The sequence below is a fragment of the Nicotiana sylvestris genome, chromosome 12 (assembly GCF_000393655.2).
Source record: "Nicotiana sylvestris chromosome 12, ASM39365v2, whole genome shotgun sequence".
Classification (NCBI taxonomy): Eukaryota; Viridiplantae; Streptophyta; class Magnoliopsida; order Solanales; family Solanaceae; genus Nicotiana; species Nicotiana sylvestris.
The window spans coordinates 164,605,863-164,629,014 of NC_091068.1; the positions used below are offsets into that span (position 1 = coordinate 164,605,863).

At 36.8% G+C, this 23,152-nt stretch overlaps 2 protein-coding genes across 6 annotated transcripts; both read left to right on the forward strand.

The window, feature by feature from the left end:
* The first annotated feature begins 1,973 nt into the window (after positions 1–1,973).
* LOC138884058 (uncharacterized) lies at positions 1,974–2,655 on the forward strand. Its single transcript, XM_070164798.1, has 2 exons — positions 1,974–2,302; positions 2,487–2,655. Exons 1-2 carry the CDS (start codon positions 1,974–1,976, stop codon positions 2,653–2,655), a joined length of 498 nt encoding a protein of 165 aa, XP_070020899.1.
* A 3,789-nt stretch (positions 2,656–6,444) lies between these two features.
* Positions 6,445–11,169, forward strand: LOC104216567 (70 kDa peptidyl-prolyl isomerase-like). 5 transcript variants are annotated; one of them, XM_070165200.1, is made up of 12 exons: positions 6,445–6,506; positions 6,625–6,939; positions 7,553–7,813; positions 8,728–8,805; positions 8,884–8,964; positions 9,044–9,217; positions 9,304–9,390; positions 9,726–9,877; positions 9,956–10,099; positions 10,203–10,349; positions 10,441–10,568; positions 10,921–11,169. In XM_070165200.1, exons 3-12 carry the CDS (start codon positions 7,591–7,593, stop codon positions 11,021–11,023), a joined length of 1,317 nt encoding a protein of 438 aa, XP_070021301.1. In that variant the 5' UTR covers positions 6,445–6,506; positions 6,625–6,939; positions 7,553–7,590; the 3' UTR covers positions 11,024–11,169. The 5 variants fall into 5 exon arrangements, with proteins under 5 accessions (XP_070021301.1, XP_009764942.1, XP_009764944.1 ...); XM_009766640.2 differs by having other exon boundaries at positions 6,485–6,732; positions 6,853–6,939; XM_009766642.2 differs by having other exon boundaries at positions 6,485–6,732; positions 6,853–6,939; positions 10,924–11,169.
* Positions 11,170–23,152: the final 11,983 nt, after the last annotated feature.

The following is a 23,152-nucleotide window of genomic DNA, read 5'->3' on the forward strand; positions in this document are numbered from 1 at the left end:
TTTTTTAGTACAAGTAGCTACTGGGTTTGCTATGACTTTACTGTTATTGAGGCTTTTGCTTCTGTTTAATACATAGTGACTAAAGCCAACTTTGGTTGGTTAATCCGATCAGTTCATCGATGGTCGGCAAGTATGATGGTCCTAATGATGAGCCTGCATATATTTTGTGTGTATCTCACCGGCAGATTTAAAAAACCTCGCGAATTGACTTGGGTTACAGGTGTGGTTCTGGCTATATTAACCGCATCTTTTGGCGTAACTAGTTATTCCTTACCTTGAGATCAAGTTGGTTATTGAGCAATAAAAATAATAACAGGTGTCCCTGACGCTATTCCTGTAATAGGATCACCCTTGGTCGAATTATTGCGCGGAAGCGCTAGTGTCCCAGTTCCGTATCAAGGTCGCGATCGATATCGTCACTAGCATCAAGATTGTCACTATCATCAATATCATCACTATCATCAATATCGATCTCATCAAGAAGAAAACCTTTAGGCTTGTTATCCAGGAACTTGTTCAGAAATACCGTAATGAAAGAAACATAGGAGTTTGTCGCTAGGTATTTGACCAAATAGGATCATCCAGTTCCTATAGAACCTATCACTAAAATACCCTTAGAGTGGGATAAGGCTAAGCGGAGCGAAAAGGGTTTTCCATGAGATGGGAAATGAAAACTATTTTTCCCACACGAAGTTTGTGAATAAGTGATTGCCTGATAATGAGCAAGGAATATCCGTCTTTCTGCTAAACAGGATGGATTGAACTCATAATTCATTAGATGCTTTTTATGAATGTCAACAAAGTATCGTAAGTAAATTGCTCCCGGTTGTTCAATCATTTGATAACCAGGGTCATTCTTTGATAAACGATCACTATGAGTCAGACTCAATAGAATTTGATCAATCCTATTTTCTGTCATTAAGGTGGAGAACTGAACCAAGAATTCTTTTTCTTCATCATCAATCGAATCACTGTTCGCGACCCAAGATTCTATTTTATCATCAATCCAAACCCTGTTCATGTTACATGGAAAAGATGTATTTACAGCAGAAGAGCAAAGCAACTTGGATAAATGTGGGAGATGACAATACAAAATATTTGCATAGAGTGATTAAACACCAAAGACCGAAACAGACAACTACACAAATAAAGGATGAACACGGCACTTGGCAGACTAATCCTGATCAAATTGCTCAAGTCTTTGTGGACTATTATGAAAACCTTTTAGGTAAATCTATATCCTCTAGAGTCAAAGCTTTCACTAGATTTGTGAAACAAGGGCATGTGTTGTCAGTTGAACAACAATTGGACATTATCAGACCATACATGGGAAAGGAAGTCAAAGAGGTAATATTTCAAATTGATAAGAATAAAAGTCCAGGACCTGATGGTTATGGTAGTGAATTTTTTAGATCAGCATGGAACATTGTGGGAGCAGACATAACTACAGCTATTCTGGAGTTTTTTTAGAATGGCAACTCCTAAGGCAACTAAATACTACAATAATAGCACTGATTCCTAAAGTAGAGAGGTCTGAATATGCTAGCCAATATAGACCAATCTCCTGTTGTAATGTTCTATATAAATGCATCTCCAAAATAATTTACAAGAGACTGAAGCACTGCATTAACTTTATTGTGGCAGACAACCAAGCAGCATTTGTGCAGGGGAGATCAATGATGCACAATGTGCTAATTTGTCATGATCTCTTGAGGCATTATAATAGAAAGACCTTTGCTAGATGTCTTACGATGATTGATCTTAGAAAGGCTAATGACATGGTGCATTGGGGATTCTTAGAGGAGGTATTGACTAGATTTGGTTTTCCAGAGAGGTTCATTCAACTAGTAATGGTGTGTGTGACATCTCCCAAATTCTCCATTAAAGTGAATGGGGAAGGTCATGGGTATTTTGAAGGAAGAAGGGGACTAAGGTAGGGGGATCCTGTGTCCCCCCTACTATTTGTGTTAGTGATGGAATACCTTTCAAGAGTCCTGAAGACTATGAGTAATCTTCCAGATTTCCTATTTCACCCCATATGTAAAACTTTGAAACTGACTCACTTGATATTTGTTGATGATCTCATGATATACTGCAAAGGTAATCTACCTTCAGTAGCAAGGGTGGTTGAAGCACTTAATCACTTCAGTGAGGTATCAGGGCTAGTTGCAAATTTGGATAAGTCAAGCATGTTTATAGCTGGGGTAGATGATGCTACAAAGGATCAATTGTTAGCTACAACTGGATTCATAGAAGGAACCTTTCCAATAAGATATGTTGGACTTCCTCTTTCATCAAAGAAGTAGAATAAACTGGACTGCCTACAACTTGTGGATAGGATAACCAGTAGGATAAAAAAATGCTCATTCTAGACAACTTTCATATGCTAGTAGACTACAAGTGATAAACTCAGTGCTATTTTCTATCTACAACTTTTGGAGTGCAGTATTTATTCTACCTTAAAGTGAGGTGGATAAAATATGTAGGGAATACTTATGGGGCAGTACAGAAGAGAAGAAGAAACTGGCTCTAGTAGCATGGAAAAGAATCCGCTCTCCTAAGAAGTATGGAGGCCTGAATATGAAGGGAAGCAAACTTTGGAATGTTGCTGTTGTAGGGAAGCTATTGTGGCAACCAGAGGCGGATGTACCATAGTGGGTACGGGTTCAACTGAACCCATAACTTTCGGTGCGGATCATAAGTTTATGCATAAAATTTCACTGAAATTGTAATAAATAGTAGATATGAACCCATAACTTAAGAAATATAACGGGTTCAATGCTAAAAATCTTAAAAGTTGAACCCATAAAATTTAAATCCTGAATTCGCCTCTGGTGGCAACTGATAAATAATAAGGAAGCTTTATGGGTGATATGGGTTCATGGACTGTACATGAATTCTAACACTAACATTTGGACACATAAAGCTCCAGATGACTACAGCTGGTATTGGAAAAAGATAAACTCCCTAAAGGAGGACATGAAAGAGTGGTATGAACAGGGGAAATATACTCTGAGTAAGGGTGGGGAATATTCAATAACCAGGAGTTACAATGCATTAATAGGTCGACAGCAGCGGATGTGCATTGCTGATCTCATATGGAGTGGAATGTCACAACATAAACACAGGTTCTTCTTGTGGTTAGGGGTGCAGAGAAGGCTACTTACAAAGGAGAGAATGCTGAAGTTACAGATGCATGTGGAAAACGTTGCTGCCTGTGTATAGATCAAGTAAATGAAACGTACCCGCACTTATTTAAGGACTGACAATGGCTAAAGACTGTTCGATCAGAGATTTTGGGATGGCTTGATGTGCATATACAAGAAGGCGATATAAAGGAAACATTAGTGAGTATAAAAAAGAACAACTAGAAACAGAAGAAGAAAGAAGCAGTGGCAGCAACTGTTGGAGTTATGTTCTACCATACGTGGAAAGCGAGAAATTGGAAGTTTTTCAAAGGAGTTACTGTAAAAACAAATGAGATCGTGGATCAGATAAAGAAGGAAATAATAGAAAGATTTAGCTCAATGCATATGTCAAGAAAGTCACGTAGAGTTAGGGAGTTCTTAAAAGGAGAATTACTAATGTATAGTTTACTTGTTTAAAGGCTTAATATTCATAATCAATTTGATTATGATATAGAGTGCTCTCAAGGCGTAATCATTTGGTTGATCAATGGTAATTCAGTGTTACCAAAAAAAAATTCAAAATCCAACATATTGTGATGGAATTTTTTCAGATTTTAACTAAATGTATTTTATCTAGATTTTATTTTTTGCATTAAAAAATAGCTAAATTTTGACTAATTCTAAAGTTATGGTTAATTTCCAGGGATTGTTACACAAATAGCCGGCTAGATTCAATGTTTACTTTTTTTAGCCGGTATACATAGATTATATATTGATTATGCAAAGCTACACATATATTATGCATTCGCTGGCTATTTTTAGTTTAAAAGATTAGAGGGACGGCTATTTGGCTTAATTCTTCTAATTTTCAATTAGCAATTGTATATCAGGCTAATTCTGAATTCTTTCGAGATCAGACATGTCCTGGACCGGGCCAGTCCTGGGCTAGAAAATGCTATAACCGGCTTAGTCGTAAAAATAGCACGGTATAGCCAGTTTTCGAATTGGTCATTCAAAAATAGCCAGCGTTTACGAAGTCAATGAAAAATAGCCATTATTTTGCTGTAACAGAAACCGGTCCAGCATAATATACTGGAGTTCGGTACACCTGTGTATGAACTCCAGCATATTATGGTGGACCGGTATACTTTACTAACTCCAGTATAATATACTGGAGACTGGAGCACCGGTGCTCCAAACTCTAGTATATTATACTGGACAATTATACTTGCTGGAACTCCAGTATATTATGCTGGAGTTCTAGTGTACTTATGCTGGAACTCCATCATATTATGCTGAAGTTCCAGCATACTTATCCTGGAACTCCAGTATAATATGTTGGAGTTCAGGCATATTTATGCTGGAACTCTAGTATAATATACTGGCTTATTTTTCGGGTTTTGAACAGTGTTTTCGCTCAGATTTATCTTTACATGAAAAGTGGCTAAATTTTGATTACTTTTAAAACTGGGCTATTTTTAAACGGCCAGTTGTAAATCTGCCTATTTTTAAATTTCTCCCGGCTTAGTCTCATACCGGACTAGGCCTGAAAGTTCATGTTGGGCCAATTTTGGGCCCTTTTTCTAAATGGGCTCGGACTGGTTCTTGGACTTGCTCAGCCAATTTAAGGGTATACCAAACATCCTAGATGCTACGCTGTCTCCTCCTCTGTAAAATGTTCTTTTACAAATGAGTATGTCACTGATAAAATCTTTTTCCATTTTCCTACAACAATTAAATTTATGTTTTAAGTGTCGTTGATGCCATATATTATTCAAGAGGTTAAACGTGGTTCATGTTTATTCCCATGAAATACCATAGTTCTAACCAGAATGTTTTGATCATTATGGACCAACTCTCCTTTTAAGATATTTCTACTAAAAGTTGCTATACTGTTTACTTCTCATACTGTTTATTTGCAAGTATTGTGCTACTTAACATTGTAGCATCTTCACTGACATCTTAAAAAAGAATAAGTGGGACAAAATCTCTCGCTAATATATCAACACTTCAGACAAGTCTCATTTTGGTGGCCATAATATAAAAAAGGGCAGTTCGGTGAAGAAAGCATCTTCATTGACGCAATCACACAAGGCACAGGGAAGGGTCGTGTTTCAAGGAGTGTAATGTAGACAGTCTAGCATAATGCAAGCTTTTACGGCTCGAACTTATGACCTATATATCACACAGAAATAACTTTACCGTTGCTTTAAGGTTCCCCTTCTTTATCATAATATGCGATTTAAAAGTATTTAGAAGCGTTAACGGTTTCAAGCTATTAAACGGGTGAAATTCAAAAATCACCAGATTTACAAGTGGTAATTGAAAAATAGCCACAGTTTCAAAAGTAATCGAAATTTAGCAACTTTTCATGTAAAGATAAATCTGAACAAAAACATTATTCAAAATCCGAAAAATATCCTGCATAATATGCTGGAGTTCGAATTTTTTACATGTGAACTTCCAGCATAACATGCTAGAATTTCATAATGTACTGGAGTTTCAACATAATATGCTGGAAGTTCATACACGTGCTCCAATCTCCAGTATATTATGCTGGAACTTTTCGTGTTGCAGCAAAATAGTGGCTATTTCTCAATGACTTTGCAAACGCTAGCTATTTTTCAATTATCAGTCTGAAAACTGGTTAGCCCGTGCTATTTTAAGTTATTAAACTGGATATTTCATGAAATGTGAATCTTCATATGTTCTTTGGGGGAGAAATTCAAAAATAGCCAGATTTACAACTGGTCGTTCAAAAATAGCCCAGTTTCAAAAGTAATCGAAATTTAACCACTTTTCATGTAAAGATAAATTTGAGCGAAAACACTGTTCAAAACCCAAAAAATTCGCCAGTATATTATGCTGGAGTTCCAGCATAAGTATATTTGAACTCCAACATATTATACTAGAGTTCCAGGATAAGTATGATGGAACTCCAGCATAATATGATGGAGTTCTATCATAAGTACACTAGAACTCCAGCATAATATACTGGAGCCAGCAAAGTATACCGGTCCAGCATATACACAGGTTGCACCGAACTCCAGTATATTATGCTGGATCGGTCTCTATTGCAGCAAAATAGTGGTTATTTTTTATTGACTTGGTAAACGCTGGCTATTTTTGAATGACCGGTCCGAAAACTGGCTATACCGTGCTATTTTTACGCTCTTTGGTCTGGAAATTTTTGGGCCAAAGTTTGGCCCAAGTAAAATTTAAAGGGTCGAGCTCAGGCGTCTACGGCTCGGCCTCATTTGAGAATGTGTTATTTTTACCAAGTTAGTTACAACTCAGCAAAAAAGATAAAGGGAAAAAAAAAATCCTAACTGAAAGAACTTTTGAAAGTGTGGGAAACTAACGGCTTATCTTCAACTTGTAGTTCTCTTTCTTTATCTTCTGCAAACTAAACTTATCTTTTTTTCACTAAAGAGAAATCACAGAAAAATGGCAGCTTGTAATTCTGATAAAAGTAACAAAGTGAATTTTGAAACAGAAATTCAAGAATTACCAGAGACAGTCATTGGGAAAGAAGGCTTGACAAAAAAGATTCTTCAAAAGGGTAATTCTTGGAAGACACCATTACCTGGTGATGAAATCCAAGGTATGATTTTTTGATTAATTTCGTGATTAATTAATTTCTTATCTCTTGAGCTTTTGTTTATCATTTACCGCGAAAAAAATACTGACTGCAGCTGCATTGAGGTTTTTGTGTTATATTTAGTTCATTATAGTGTGAAACTAGAAGATGGGGAGATTTTTGATTCTAGCCATGACAAAGGAAAACCTTTTGAATTCAAGCTAGGACAAGGTAATATTCTGGTTTCTTTGAAATTATTCAATTACCGGTTTCTTATATTCTCGTCACGCGTTACTACCATGACGTAACTGGTAAAGTTACCTCCATGTGACCAGAAGGTCACGGGTTCGAGCAGTGGAAACAATTTCTTGCATACAATAGACTCATGTGATCCGGCTCTTCCCGGAACCTCGTGCATAGCGGGAGTTTAGTGCACCAGCCTTTTTTTTATATTCTTAGGATAGGCAAAGGGCGGCATGGTGAACAAGGCACACAGGGTCCGGGAAAGGGCCGCATCTCAAGGGGTGTGATGTGGATAGCCTACCCAAATGCAAGCATTAGTGGCTACATCCACAGCTCGAACCCATGACCTATATTTCACACAGAGACAACTTTAACGTTGTTCTAAGGCTGCCCTTCTTTTCTTATATTGTCGGCATTTAAGTAATATATACTGCCAGTGTAATGAATTTCTTAAACCATCAGGGTAATTTAACACGATATAACAAGTTGCTTACCATTTATGAAATGTCTAATTAAGCAAAATTATATCAATTTTCTAATCGAAGAGAGCCTGAATTTTTGTTGAGCTAAGTGAATTTTATTATTCATTATTGAATTCCAGGTGAAGTTATTAAAGGATGGGATGAAGGAATTGCTACAATGAAAAGGAGTGAAAGAGCAATATTCATAATTCCACCAAATTTGGCATATGGAGAAACTGGTTCTCCTCCTCTAATTCCTCCCAATTCAACACTTGTTTTTGACATAGAATTGGTCTCTTGGAATTCAGTTAGAGATATCACTGGAGATGGAGGAATATTGAAGAAAATAATAAAAGAAGGTGAAGGGTGGGCTACACCTAAAGATGTAGATGAAGCATTAGGTAATGTCTCATTTCATTTACTATTATTCATATCAACTTGAACTTGGTTTTTGTATTCTAAAAGAATTTGAGCATCCAACCCAAAATATACGCTAATTTAAGATTGCTATGTACTCTTTCAAGAATGCTTACACAAGTCATGTGGAACCGCTATATAGTAATTCAACACCCTCTTGCACGTGTAACGCGATGTTAGATTTCACATGGCACACGTGAATTTTAATACAAACTTACAAGTGTGATAATGGGCTTACAAATGATTAGTTGTAACGTCATGTGAAAAAATTTGAACGTTCGACATCTTCTACTATACTATGTTCTTCCCGAAAGTGTGATAATCCTTATGTTGTGCGGAGCAGAGTATCTTCTATTTGCTGGGATAAAGCCTTTCCTCTGTAGGGGCCTTGTGTTGTAAACCCCTGCTGGCGGTCGTTCGTCGTCCTAAAGTAGCTTTGGGAAAGAGGGGTAGTCTTGTGTGTAAGCATAGCATTTCTGGTCGAATCCGCCCAACCCAACTAAGAAGAATCGAACCTAACAGATACATCTTTTTCCTTTTGGGAGGGTACTCCAAGTAGTGGGTACCTCGAAGGACCTCGACCCGCCTACTCGGGTCCTGTATGGATATGCAGGAAAGGGTGCTCCTAGGTTTGTCTAGGGGTTGTGTTTGTTTGCGAGAAAGTATTCCTTGTCAACTAAGTTTGGGGGCGTGGACACACTTGCGCGAATTCGGGTAACGGATGGAATAGCACGAGTTTATAAATCATTTGGAAATTCTTATACAACTCATGCATGACAACTATATTACTCAACACCAGAAATATCTAGGAATTAAATTATTATTTTTTTAGTAAACAATTTTTATTCCATTTTTCCTCATGTTTTTAAGTTTCTATTACCTCTGTTTTATTGGATAGTGAAGTATGTAGCAAGCTCTGCGGATGGAAAAACTCTGTCAAGATCTGATGATGGTGTGGAGTTTTCTTTATTGGATGGTAAATATTTGTTTAAATTACTTTTTCTTTTACATACTAAGAAATATAGAAGTACTAATAAAATTGCACCTTTATTAGATTACCTTTGTCCAGCCATGAAGAAATCTGTAAAGACAATGAGAAAAGGAGAAATAGCTGAGTTAACTGTGAAACCAACTTGTAAGTTTTATAAACACAAAATTAAATTATTGATAAGCAAAAAGAAAGATAATTAAGTTGTGTTTTCATTAACTTGAAGATTGTTTTGATGGTGTTGAAAATGGAATGCAACCAAATTTGAATTTGAACATTCATCTTGAGCTGATTTCATGGAAAACTGTTGTTGATGTTACTGGAGATAAGAAGGTTCTTAAGAAGTTAATTAAGGTTGGTGAAGGCTATGATCGTCCTAATGAAGGATCCCTTGTAAAAGGTAATTTTCACAAATTAACTTTGTTTGTTAAATACATGTGTAAAATGAAGAAAATATTAAATGTTTGGAATTTTATGTTCTTGAAGTGGTTTATATTGGAAAGCTACAAGATGGGACTGTATTTGACAGGAAAGGATCAGATGATGAACCCCTTGAATATGCATGTTTAGAAGGTAAACTTTTCTTTTCTTTAAGTGATGTTCACCTCGACTTGAAAAAAAGAAGGTAACAGCCAATGTATTGTCTGCTATGGCCCAATCTTTGAGGCCTCAAAAGTTGTATTCTTTAACACGGCCTTTTACGCCCACAAACTTTCCCCTCCTATTCTATGTGAAATTTTTTGCAAAGGCAAGCTTCGCAACAAACACCTACCTTCGAGTTTATCAGCCAGCGGTTCGTGGACTGTTACATTTTCATTTGGAAAAAGAATTGTCTTATATAATTTAAAAGAGAGGGATAAGTTACAGATTTTACAATTTTCCTATAGTGAGATAAACTTGTCATGCAGGGAAATTCAGTGAGAGTTTAGATAGAGCTATCATGACTATGAGAAAAGGAGAAGAAGCAATAGTTACAATCAGCTCGGACTATTGTCAAGTAGAAGAAGTATCTACTGCAGACTTTGTGGTTTATGAGATCAAATTGGTTGATTTCAACAAGGTTTATTTTACAAGGAAGTAATCAATAAGATCCTTCTATTTTCAGAGTGATCAAATTAATGATTCTTTTAAAAACCAGTTTCTTGATTCATACAGGAGAAACCATTTTGGAAGATGGACACAAAAGAGAAAATTGAAGCATGTGATAAAACTAAGAACGAAGGAAATGTACTATTCAAAGATGGCAAGTTTCAATGTGCATCAAGGAAGTATGACAAGGAATGTAATATTTTTTCATTCTTGAAATGTTCTAACCAAGTAGTTGTGCTTTGATCTACATATACAATGTATTGTCTGTAAGCTGAAGTATGTATTCTGAATTCCAGGCATTGAAATTCATCCAGTTTGATCACTCGTTCAACGACAATGAAAAGTGCCAATCAAATACTTTGCGATTTTCGTGTTATTTGAATAATGCTGCTTGTAAGTTGAAGATTGCAGATCATCAAGAAGCCTCAAAACTATGTAGCAAGGTTCATTATTTACCCTTCCTCTTTACTTTTACCACAGAGAGTTGATACCTGTTTTACTGATAAGATAGTTTTTTGTTTAACATGGAAACAGGTTATAGAGTATGATCCTTGCAATGTCAAAGCTCTTTTTAGAAGGGCTCAAGCATACCTGAGAATCAATGAATTGGAAAAGGCTGAAATTGATATTAGGAAAGCTCTTAAACTTGATCCAAACAACAGGTATTTGCCTTTATACTTTGCCTCCTACAAATTTTTTCGGCCTGATTCTTGAACATACGTACATACATTGGTACATATATATGCTATTTATTTATTTATTTTCGTGCGGTACTTTCCTCAATGTTTGAAGGGAAGCCTTGTCGTAACTGGTAAAGTCACTGCCAAGTGACCGGGAGGTCACGAGTTCAAGCCGTGGAAATAGTCTCTTGCAGAAATGCAGGGGTAAGGTTGCGTACAATAGACCCTTGTGGTCCGGCCCTTCCCCGAACCCCGCACATAGGGAAATTGATTAGTGCACCGGGCTGCCATTTTTACTTTCCTCAATGTGTTCTTAAAGTTTAACTGATCTTAGCAGAGATGTGAAGCTCGTGTACAAGGAGCTGAAGGCTAAGCAGAAGCAATATACACAACATGAGGTTGAAATATTTAGCACCATGCTTTCAAGGTTGGCCTAGGCTTTTGGATTTCTGTTGAGAAGCTGTACAAAAGTTCACCCTCAAATATATATTTTTTTTTTGTTTCTTTTGTTATATAGAATCCTAAAAATATGATGCAAAATCTTGAAAATGCTGTATGAAAAGTTCAATTATTTACATTGCATTGCTACCAGTTTGAATTTTGTATTTAAAAAAAATTGATTCTGTTTTTCTTGTTGAAGCTAAAGAATTCAAGTACTTTTTTCAAGTCATAACCTTGAGTTCTCTAAAAACACAGTTCTTCAATAACTTATTGTTCTAGAGTTAAATACTGAAATATAAATGTTCAATTAATTTTACCCATTAGTTCTTTAAATAGTGAGTTGGCATGGACTATGTATCTGAAGCAATTTTGAAGGGTGAAGTTCACAAATAGCCCTCAAAGTGAATGGTCTTAAATTTTTGTCCATGCTTATTTTATGTGCAGAACTTCAAGTTTAATAAGTGTTGGTCCCTATGTTATGCGAACTCTTCAAAATGCCGCCGCACCCTATAGGATCCTCCAAAAATATACTACTTTGGGAGGATCCTACACACACGATGTTATTTTTGGAAATTCCAAGCAACATAGGTTGCTCTCGCTTGCCCGACGGGCAACACTTTTAGCTTTTGATTTTGAAGTTCTGCCTATGAGATAAGTGGGGGTCAAAAGTTAAATATCACCCCAAAAAGTGTAATATTTTCGCAATTTTTTTATTTTAAAAATTTCAGCCTCAAATCCTAAAAGCCCAAACAAGGCCCATCAATTATTTCTCGTTGGCTTGAGGAAATGAAAAGTTAATTAACTTTTGCTCCTAATCTCGTAAAGCATTTTCCATTTATTTTAATTTTTTCTCTGAAACAAAGACTTCATATTGCTGCATCAACGAACAACAAAGTTCAAATGTACTTTTTGCATCCTGGACAACCCAAGTTGGGAAAAACTTCTCCCAGGAGATGTTCTTCAACAAAGAAATAGAAAATTTAGCTAAATTATGAGCTACTTTGTTTAACTTCCTCGGAATATCAAGAAACTCAACGTGATCAAACATGCTTGATAGCTTCCAAATGTCTTCACACAACACTTCTATCTCCCATGAAGTAGCCACCTGTTTTTGGATCATATCAACAACATTCTTAGCATCAGATAAAATCTTCACACTTTTTCATCCAAGAGTAATAGCACATTCAAGTGCCTTTCTTACGGCAATCGCTTCAGCAGTCATGGTTTTCCCAACATACTGAATTGGGGATCCATGGGCATGAACCAGTTTTCCAAGGCTATTCAAAGTCGCGACACCAATACTCGCATGTCTATCATCACACCATAATCTTGTGTCTGTAAATAATAAAACATCATCTTGAAAATTGGTTAGTTTAGGCACAAACTCATTTCAAGTTGAATGTTGTACAACGAGGCAACTAGTTAATATATCTTTATATTTTTCATACTCAAAAAGAGTTTTAGAAACAATATCAGTTGGCTCTAACATTTCTTGATTAAAGCACCAAGCATTCCTACCTTTCCAAATTTGCCACATAATATTAACACTCAAACATAATAATTCTGTAGATTCAGGAAAATGCTTAGCATTTAAGAATAAGTTGTACCACCACACAGAAAAGTCAGTCATGTTTTCAATATTAGGCCAATTAATAGGTCTTTGTTTCCATACAAGCTGAGATCGGGGACATCTAAATAGCATATGTTCTATATCTTCACTTTCTAGACCACAAATCTTACACGTTTTATCTAGGTTCTGTAATCTTTTAGCTAAGTTACAATTAACGGGCAAATAGTTAATCATACACTTCCTTAGAAAATGTTTAAGCTTATTTTTAATTTCTAAGTTCCACAAAGAATCCCAGAAGCTTTTAGGAAAAGAATGACAACTCGCCTGGACTTCCGAATTCCTACTAGTCTTGCCCGCCAAACCCTTTGCTAAATAGTAACCTGACTTAACTTCATAGTTTCCAGATGTTAAATGATGCCATAGTAATCTATCATTAAGACCTATGATGGATATTGGAATAGACAAAATTGCATCTGCATCTTCAGGTTCAAAAGTCGTACTTATCTTATGAAGTTTTCAGGTATGCGTATCGTCGTCAATTAAGTTGGCAACTTTAAGATCTAAATTGTTTTTGCATTTGAATACTTTTTGGAGTAAAATTATTATTTATTGGGATCCAAGGATCGATCCAAACATTTATATTTTTTCCATCAGTTATCCTCCACCTTAGTCCAGAAACTAATAGATCTCTTCCCCATAAAATAGTTCTCCAGCTCCATGATCCAGTAGATGGTGTAGAAGCGTCAAGGAAAGTTTAGTGTGGAAAGTATTTACTTTTAAGTACTCTTGCTAACAATGAATCTGGGTATGACAATATATGCCAAGCTTGTTTAGCTAACAAAGCCATATTGAAAGCATTTAAGTCCCTAAATCCTAAGCCCCCTCTTGATTTAGAATCACATAATCTTTCCCACTTCTCAAAATGCATCTTCCTTTTATTCTCGGTTTGTCCCCACCAAAATTTAGAAAAAAGAGATGTAATCTCCTTTCACAGACCATCGGGGAGTTGGAAGCAAGACAAGGCATAGGTAGGGACTGCTGAAAGTACAGATTTAAGCATTATTTCTTTCCCTGTTGTACTTAAAAATTTACCCTTCCATCCTTTTATTTTTGTCTTGACTCTATCCTTAATAAATTCTAGCATCTTTTTCTTTGAGCGTCCCACGATAGCTGGTAATCCTAAATACATACCCATCTCATTTCTTTGTTGTTGTCCAAGTAAGGAACATATCTCTACTTTCTCCTCCTCCGTTACATTTGTACTAAAACAAATAGCTGATTTATCTAAATTAACTACTTGCCCAGAATTTTGCTCATACTTTCTTAGAATCTCAGCTACATGGAATGCATTATGAGCATTAGCTGAATAGAATATAAAAGAGTCATCTGCGAAAAATAAGTGAGTTAAGCTCGGCCCATGTCTATTTAACTTTAAACCTTGAATTTCATTTTGAGTTTCAGAAATCTTCAACAAAGTAGAGAAACCTTCTGCACATATTAAAAATAGATAAGGTGATAGCGGATCTCCTTATCGTATTCCTCTAGTCGGCCTAACTGATCCAACTACCTCCCCATTTATATTAAAACTATAGGTAGGGGTAGAAATATATTGCATAATTCATTCTACAAATCTGGCATGAAAACCCATTTGCTAAAGCATTTTTGGATATATATCCATTCAACTCTGTCATATGCTTTTGACATATCCAATTTTATCGCCATAAATTTCTCTCTACCTCTGCGTTTATTTTTTAGAAAATGCATAAATTCATGTGCTAAGATAATATTATCAGTTATTTGTCTATGTCCAACGAAAGCTGCTTGAGTCGGAGATATAACCTTAGTTAAATGATTTTTCATTCTCGTAGCAAGATTTTTTGCAATAATTTTATAAAGAATAGAACATAAACTTATGGGTCTAAATTGCGATACAAAAGTAAGGATTTTAACTTTAGGTACTAGAGTGATTAAAGTATGGTTCCACGAAGGAATTAGGTATCCTGTAGTGAAGAAACTCTTAATAGCTTCATAAATCTCCTTTGATATAATATTCCAATATTTTTGAAAAAATAAAGGAGTCATTCCATCCACACCTGACGCTTTAAGAGGATGCATAGCGAATACCGCATTCTTTACTTCCTCTTCACTTACATCTTTTATGAGTTCTCGATTTATAGAGTCACTAATCGTTACATTGACATGATTTAGAATACTTTCGAAATTTGTCGGGTTAGATGTAAAGTGTATCATAATATGCCTCAACTTCTTGAACTATTCCAGTTTGATCACTCACCCACCTCCCTTCAGATGTTTGAAAACCCCTAATTATATTTCTTCTTCTTCTTTGTAAGGTTGCCATGTGAAAATAGGACGTATTTTTATCGCCATCCAGCAACCATAAGGCTCTAGACTTTTGTTTCCAGAAAATCTCTTCTTCTTTGTAAGCTTGGCTTAATTCCTTTTTTAACACCCTAAGTTTATTCCAATCAAAATTATTAGCATCACTTCTAAGGTCTGTAATCTGTTTCTTAATACTAATAATTCTCTTTCTAGCATTACCATTTCTTCCCCATACCCAAGCCACTAAGGATCTACGACACTTCTTTGTTTTAAAGTTAACACGAAATTGCTCGAACCTAATATAGTTATTGGACCAAGCTTCAGAGACAATATTCTGAACATTTTCACATTCAACCCACCTTTTATCAAAGTAAAAACGTCTTTTCTTCTTAATTTGCTCATCATGTGAAGAGAAAATTAACAAGAAATGATCAGAAGCCTCAGTATCAAGGTGAGTTACATTAGCCTTTTCAAACTTTATTTTCCAATTAGGGGAGACTAAGACCCTATCTAACCTTTTCTGAATAATACCCTCATTTTTCCGTTAGCACCACCAGGTCCAAGGTTTTCCTTTGTAACCCAAGTCAAGTGCACCTAAGTTCCAAATAAAATCCTAAAAGTCTCTAAAGGTCCAATTATCTCTAGTTCATCCTCCTTGTTTTTCTGAATCATCAAGAATATCATTAAAATCACCAGCTAAGACCCAGAAGGTGTGTAATAAACCAACGTTTTTATATGTCTACTTATAAATTGTGAGACTAGAGAAATTAATTTTTATTTATAGCTATTGGGTCAAATATTAAGCTAGTAAATATATAGAGAGAGAATTAAAAATAAGTGAGTTTAATTAATTATTGTAGAGATATTAAAGTGGGCCAGGCCCACCATTTACTAGTTTGGTGAGATTGTCTAAGGTATATAGCTGAAACTTTAAGTCCTAATTACGAAAAACGGAGGAAGAAGAAAAAGAAAATCGTGCACGCCGGTTGAGCAAATTGACGGAGAGTTCGAACCAATTTAAAGAGAAATAAAAGTTCAGATTGAGGCCCTTAGAGGCCGTTTGGTTGATGTTCTAAACATTACAAGGTTGGGGAAACTTCCCGTTAGCGAGGTAAGTGAGACTTTAAGCTTTGATACTTGCTTTTCTAAAACCCGTTTTAAAAATATATTTTCTCTGTTCGGTCCATGTGTTGGGACAAGCGTGCGCTTGGCAGAGTCGGTGGTCTTAGACTAGCCGCAAATATATTATTTTATGAAAAAAAATATTATTTTATAAGTTGTTTGATAGTTTCATACGGCTGTGTGCCATGATATTTGGGGCATTGTGTATGCCGTCGTGATAGATTTGGGGCATTGTGTATGTCGTCGCTATATATTTGGGCATTGTGTGTGTCGCCGCTATATATTTGGGGCATAGTGTATGCCGCCGTTATAAATTTGGGGCATTGTATGCCGCCGTAGTAGATTTGGGGCATTGTGTATGCTGTCGTGGACTCGTTGGGGGTGTTTGGTTAATTTCCTGCACTGCCGTTAATGACAAGTCCTTAGTATGGGTTATGTTGATATATATATATAGTGTTGTTGTTGGATAATTATTTGTACCTTATAAAGTAATTATATGGTGAAAGAATTTGTGTGCATATTATTTCTGTGCTCTTTGTGTGTTTGTATTTTCGAACACTTTTTCCAGGGGTATTTAGAGTGGCGGGTTGAGGATCTTACTAGGTTATATTTACGTATAACTCACTCCTTACTAGCATGTCCATGCAGATACTATTGCTGAGAACGAAGCTAGTGGCTAAGGAGTTTGCTAGAGTTGATTCAGTTATTGAGGTGAGCCGTCGCATTGTTCGTGGAGGCTGCAAAAAAAGTCTTAATTATTTATTCATATGATGTCGTTTGTAATTCTCTTAGATGCCCCATGGTCTAGTATGGGATTTGGGCTAGAAGTTTATTATAATGTTTTAAGATATTAATTGTTCGTTATAGCTATCAGATTATTTGAATACTTATTTATTTAATCAAATGGTGCAAATTAATGGCTACGGTATGAAGGTATGGTTCGCTTGGCGGTTGGTATTAGCTGGGTGTCAATCACGTCTAGGGGGTAGTTTAGGATGTGACAAAGTTGGTATCATAGCTTAGGCTTTAAGTCCCGGGTCATGGAGCAGTGTTTAGTAGAGTCTTGCTCATGGATATGTTGGAGCCCATACTTATGATCTTGAGGCTACTAGGCATTTAGGATGTTTTCCCTTATTACATTCCTTGATCGTGCGTTTAAATAACTTGAGTTTGACTTTGGAGCGTTTCTTTCGCAGATGGCCAGGACACGCACACCCTCATCTGCTGGACGTGATGCTAGACGTGGTACTACCCGAGGTGGTGATCAAATTGGGGCTCATCAAACTAGAGCACAAACTAGAAGACATGCAGCTCCTCAGCCTAAAGTTGTAAATATGGGTCGACCCCAAGCTGCTATGGCAGACCAAGTGCAAGAATAAGTGGTTCATGATTCTCCACCACCAGTGCCAGTTGCTATGCCTACTGTTACTCTACCTGCAGACGCAATGGAAAGGTTGTTGAATGTGTTAGAGGCATTAGTGCCTACTCAGGGTGGACTTCCAGCTCCCCAAGCTACTTCGCAGGCGCAAGCACAGGTCCAGCTGAATGTTGCAGCTCCTCAGATGGCCCCTCAGCAAGTTATTCAGCCAGTTGCAAATACAGGGCAGTCTAAGGATCTTAAGAATTTCATGGATCTCAAGCCGCCAGAGTTCGATGCTACATAGGCTTCTATTGAGCCTCAAAAGTTCATTAAGCATTGTGAAAAAATACTAACTACATTAGGGCTAAAGGAGACTCGTGGGGTGGAGTTTGCTACTTTTCTATTTTCAGGATCCGCAGAGTCATGGTGAAATTCTATTCAGAGAGGTAGACGAGCAGGGTTGCCACTAATTATTTGGTCAGAGTTTTCAGCTATGTTTATGGAGAGGTTCTTTCCACTGAGCAAACGAGACGACATGAGGTGTCAGTTTGAGCACTTGCGCCAGGGCACTATGACATTTACAGAGTATGAGGATAAGTTTACTGAGTTAGCCACATATGCACACTTTCTGGTTGCTGATGAGCATGAAAAGGTGTGAAGATTCATAGATGGGCTTGAGCATCGTTATCGTGGCCCGATGGTTAGGGATGTTCGAGGTGGTTCCTACAAAAAAGTAGCCAACACTGCTCTACGTTATGAGTCCTATCAGGAGAGGGACATGGCCGAGCGAGAAAGTAAAAAGGCACGTAGTGCCATCGAATTTAATGGAGTTCCATTAGAGGGTAAGAATGGTTTTAACTGCGGGCAGTCCAAGCTTAATCAGTCATAGTCAGTAGTGCAGCCTTCTAGGAGTACGTTTTCGGTAAAGCAAGGTCAACAACAGACGCAGGGGAAAGATAACGGTTCATTTCAATTTGGACAGTATCCGAGATGTAATACATATGGTAGGAACCACTATGGTCGTTGCTTTGATATAGATGGCGGTTGTTTTACTTGTGGAGAAAAGGGGCATATCACTAAATATTATCCTAAGGGTTACTCTGGTAACAGTCAGGCTAATAAACAGCCATAGGGAACTGCTATAGTCACACAAAATCAGAATCAACCAGCTAGAACCGCTCCACAGGGTGCCCGCGGACATAATAGACAAGGTATACAAGGTGTTCAGGAAGCGGGTGGGCCACCGATATTCTTTGCAATGACTAGACAGGATACTGAGGCACCTAATGTGGTAGTGACATGTATTCTTACTATTCATATGATATTCGTATGAGTCTTTATCTTTAGCTTTTAATTTAAAACAGGGAGCCAAATCTTTTAATGTGCCATGCATGGCGACAATCCTAGTAGGGAGACTATATTTGTGGATAGAGTGTATAGAAGCGGTGTGATATTTATTCAGGGAAGGGACACCATAATCGCTCTACTAGTGTTGAGGTCTGACTTTAATGTTATTATGAGTATGAACTGAGTGGTGTCGTGCTATGTAATGCACAATTGTAAGGCAAACGATGTTAGATTTGTAACTTCTTATGGTCTTAGAATGACATGGAAGAATATTCATGATTGCCATGGGCGAGGTAGTTCCTTATACGAAGACTTTACATGAGATGAATAGAAAGTGTTCGACATGTTTAACTATAATTTAAGACACTAGAATAGAGATTCCGAATCTTGAGATAGTTATAGTTGTTATTAAGTTTCCAAATAAGGTACAAGAGACGTATAACTCTCTGATGAGTGTAACGATAAAGTATTCATACCTCTTTTCTAGGGTATAACTCGCTTAACATTCGAGGACGAATGTTCTTCTAAGTGGGAGAGAATGTAATAACCCAACTTTTTTATATATATACTTATAAATTGTGAGACTAGAGAAATTAATTTTTATTTATAGCTATTGGGCCAAATATTAAGCTAGTAAATATATATATAGAGAGAATTAAAAATAAGTGAGTTTAATTAATTATTGTAGAGATATTAAAGTGGGCCAGGCCCATCATTTACTAGTTTGGTGAGATTGTCTAGGGTATATAGCTGAAACTTTTAAGTCCTAATTACGAAAAACGGAGGAAGAAGAAAAAGGAAATCGTGCACGCCGGTTGAGAAAATTGACGGCGAGTTCGAACCAATTTAAAGATAAATAAAAGTTCAAATTGAGGCCCTTGGAGGCCGTTTGGTTGGTGTTCTAGACATTACAAGGTTGGGAAAATTTTCCGTTAGCGAGGTAAGTGAGACTTTAAGCTTTGATACTTGCTTTTCTAAAATTCATTTTAAAAATGTATTTTCTCTGTCCGGTCTATGTGTTGGGACAAGCGTGCGCTTGGCAGAGTCGGTGGTCTTAGACTAGCCGCAAATATATTATTTTATGAAAAAAAATATTTTTTTATAAGTTGTTTGATAGTTTGATACGGCTGTGTGCCATGATATTTGGGGCATTGTGTATGCCGCCGTGATAGATTTGGGGCATTGTGTATGCCGTCGCTATATATTTGGGGCATTGTGTGTGCCGCCGCTATATATTTAGGGCATTGTGTATGCCGCTGTTATAAATTTGGGGCATTGTGTATGCCGCCGTAGTAGATTTGGGGCATTGTGTATGCTGTCATGGACTCGTTGGGGTGTTTGGTTAATTTCCTGCATTGCCGTTAATGACAAGTCCTTAGTATGGGTTGTGTTGATATATATATATATATATAGTGTTGTTGTTGGATATTTATTTGCACCTTATAGAGTAATTATATGGTGAAAGAATTTCTATGCATATTATTTATGTGCTCTTTGTGTGTTTGTATTTTCGAACACTTGTTTTAGGGGTATTCAGAGTGGCGGGTCGAGGATCTTACTGGATTATATTTACGTATAACTCACTCCTTACCGGCATGTCCATGCAGACACTGTTGCTGAGAACGAAGCTAGTGGCTAAGGAGTTCGCTAGAGTTGATTCAGTTATTGAGGTGAGCCGCCGCATTGTTCGTGGAGGCTGCAAAAAGAGTCTTAATTATTTATTCATATGATGTCTTTTGTAATTCTCTTATATGCTCCATGGTCTAGTGTGGGATTTGGGCTAGAAGTTTATTATAATGTTTTAAGATATTAATTGTTCGTTATAGTTAACAGATTATTTGGATACTTATTTATTTAATCAAATAGTGCAAATTAATGGCTACGGTATGAAGGTATGGTTCGCCTGGTGAGTGGTATTAGCTGGGTGCCAATCACGTCTAGGGGGTAGTTTGGGACGTGACAAGGTGCCCCAGTATGAAGATTTTTTAATTAATTCTTGCATTTGAGATCGACGATTAATTCTATCCGTACTTAGATACACAAAGATACACCAATATTTACAATCAGATAAAACATCATGTATCAAAGTTTCAACACAAAAAGAAGAAGTGTGATATTGATATACCTGGATGTTGTCACCCAGAATAAGGCTAGTCCACCGGATAAACCCATTGGTTCCACAGTAATAGCATGTGCCATATCTAGTTGTCCTCGAACTCTTTGCACTGTTTTATCTCTATTTTTTGTTTCACTTAAGAAAATCATATTTGGGGAGTGGAGACGCACTGTCTCCTTCAAAAAAGGGAACTGTTAAGGACCCCTCAGGCCTCTACAATTTCACACTAGAGCTTTCATTGCATGGAGGGAAGCCATTTAGGCCTGGTCTCCCGCTCCACCATTTGTTTCTGTTTTTTAACTTCCATTTCAGTATCAAAATTAATTAGTTCTTTTCTTTTATCCCCCATAGTATGCATATTTTCCTCTATCACATCAACCTCAGTAAGACGATTTTCATTCAAACCTAACAAATTGTTTCCCTTAATATCATCAGAACAACCTTTAATATTAGCCTTCTGTTTCCATTGTTTTGAATTAGCAATTAGTTGTGAATTATTCACTATATTTAGTTAAAACTTAGGAGAGCTCACTAAAGGGTCTGGACATACCTTATCTATGTTATCTTGCAATTCCTTCATTTTTTGGTTGTCAGCATCCTGCATTTGTGAGACAACTTGAAATAAGTTTTGTTGTAGCTTTATTGTGTCATTCAACATATTTCCATCCGCTGGCATCTGCTCCTGCACATCTTTCTTCTCCAAGCCAATATTCAAACCTCGCATTGAGGTAGTTTTAATACCATCAGAAGTTCCAACGCTGGTGTTATTCCAAACTTCTGCACTCTCCTTCTCTCTAGATCCATAATTTGTTGCTTCCATGGGCTGCATTTGGTCTCTCTGAAGATCCTCTTTTCTTATGTCAGGCTGCATTTCAACTGAGGTAGTACCCTCTGCCAAACTCCTTTTCCCTCAACCAGTTCAAAGATATGATTTTTCACCCTAGTATGCCCAATGCTATTAGTATTTACACCTTGACGGCGGTGATTATCTGAAGCTAGTAAATGATTCTCCGCTCGTAACCATGTCCCAAACTGGTCACTTTTGAGATTGCCTGATCTTATATCCTTCCCTCTTTGTACACAAGTTCTATCAGTGTGTCCTAGCATACCACAGTAGTAGCAAACATAAAGTAAGTTTTCGTATCTTATTTCAATACAGTTTGTTTCGTAACTTTAATCCTCATATATCCCCCTCTTTGCTTCCATTTTCAGGGATTACAATATCAACACTACCTCCCAAAGCATGTCCTATTTTGCGCCCAACATCTTTTGACATCCAATGTAATGGGATATTCCAAACTTGAACCCACCGATTACAGATATTAAATACCTGGGAATCACTCTTCAAACCTGGTTCTCAAGGATGGACATTAAGAAGGTATTTGTCATACAACCATGGTGTAGCAAACCATATTTTATCCTTACTTTCCTTATCTTTAAAAATAAATTGAAAAAAGTTCCATCCGATTTTCTTTATCTGCAGTCCTACGGGGCCCCCAAACCAACGACATGGTGTTTTTGACTCCCTGAAAATTCACCTTTTTATCATAAATCACCTTGCCAAAAAGACTTACCTTATAATCCTTCATACTTGACTGAATATCTGGATATTCAATTGCCACAACATCCTTTTCTTCCTCAGTAAGAATAAATTTATTTAGGCGTTCAGTAATTTCATCAGCCATCTTCCAATTGAAGGATTCCTGCTCCTATTGGAGTTGATTCAGCAGTATATTTAACCTGTTTGCACCAAAATATAGAGTTCTTCTAGAAATCAAATTGATTTAGGGTTTAATAGGTAATAGGGAATTTGCACAAATTGATGCCCGCAAAGGATGCAATCGGTAATTATTAGGTTTCCTATTCGCAAAGTTTTAGAAAATAGGGTTTGAGAGGTAAAGATTAAGTGATTAGCAGCAAGGATTGAGACCTCAGATGGAGGAAATAGCTGTCATGTCAGAGAAAGACCGCCCTCAGTCAAGATGAGGGATGACTCCACTTTTTCTTTGCAGATACATTTTCCATTTATTCCTAGTACCTAATTTAGACAAAAGGTAATGAAATAATTAAGTAATTTATTATAAGTAGCCAACTGTCACCCGTGTGAACCAAAGCCCCAATTTGTCTACGGGGGATAAAATAAGGAGAAAATGAGATTGAATATAGCAATAATTGTGCCCCTGGAGACATCATTATTGTAGGCACCTAGATGAGTTCCATAAAATAATTAATGCATGTAGTAAAATTTCTTTATTGACAAGATCTAAAAA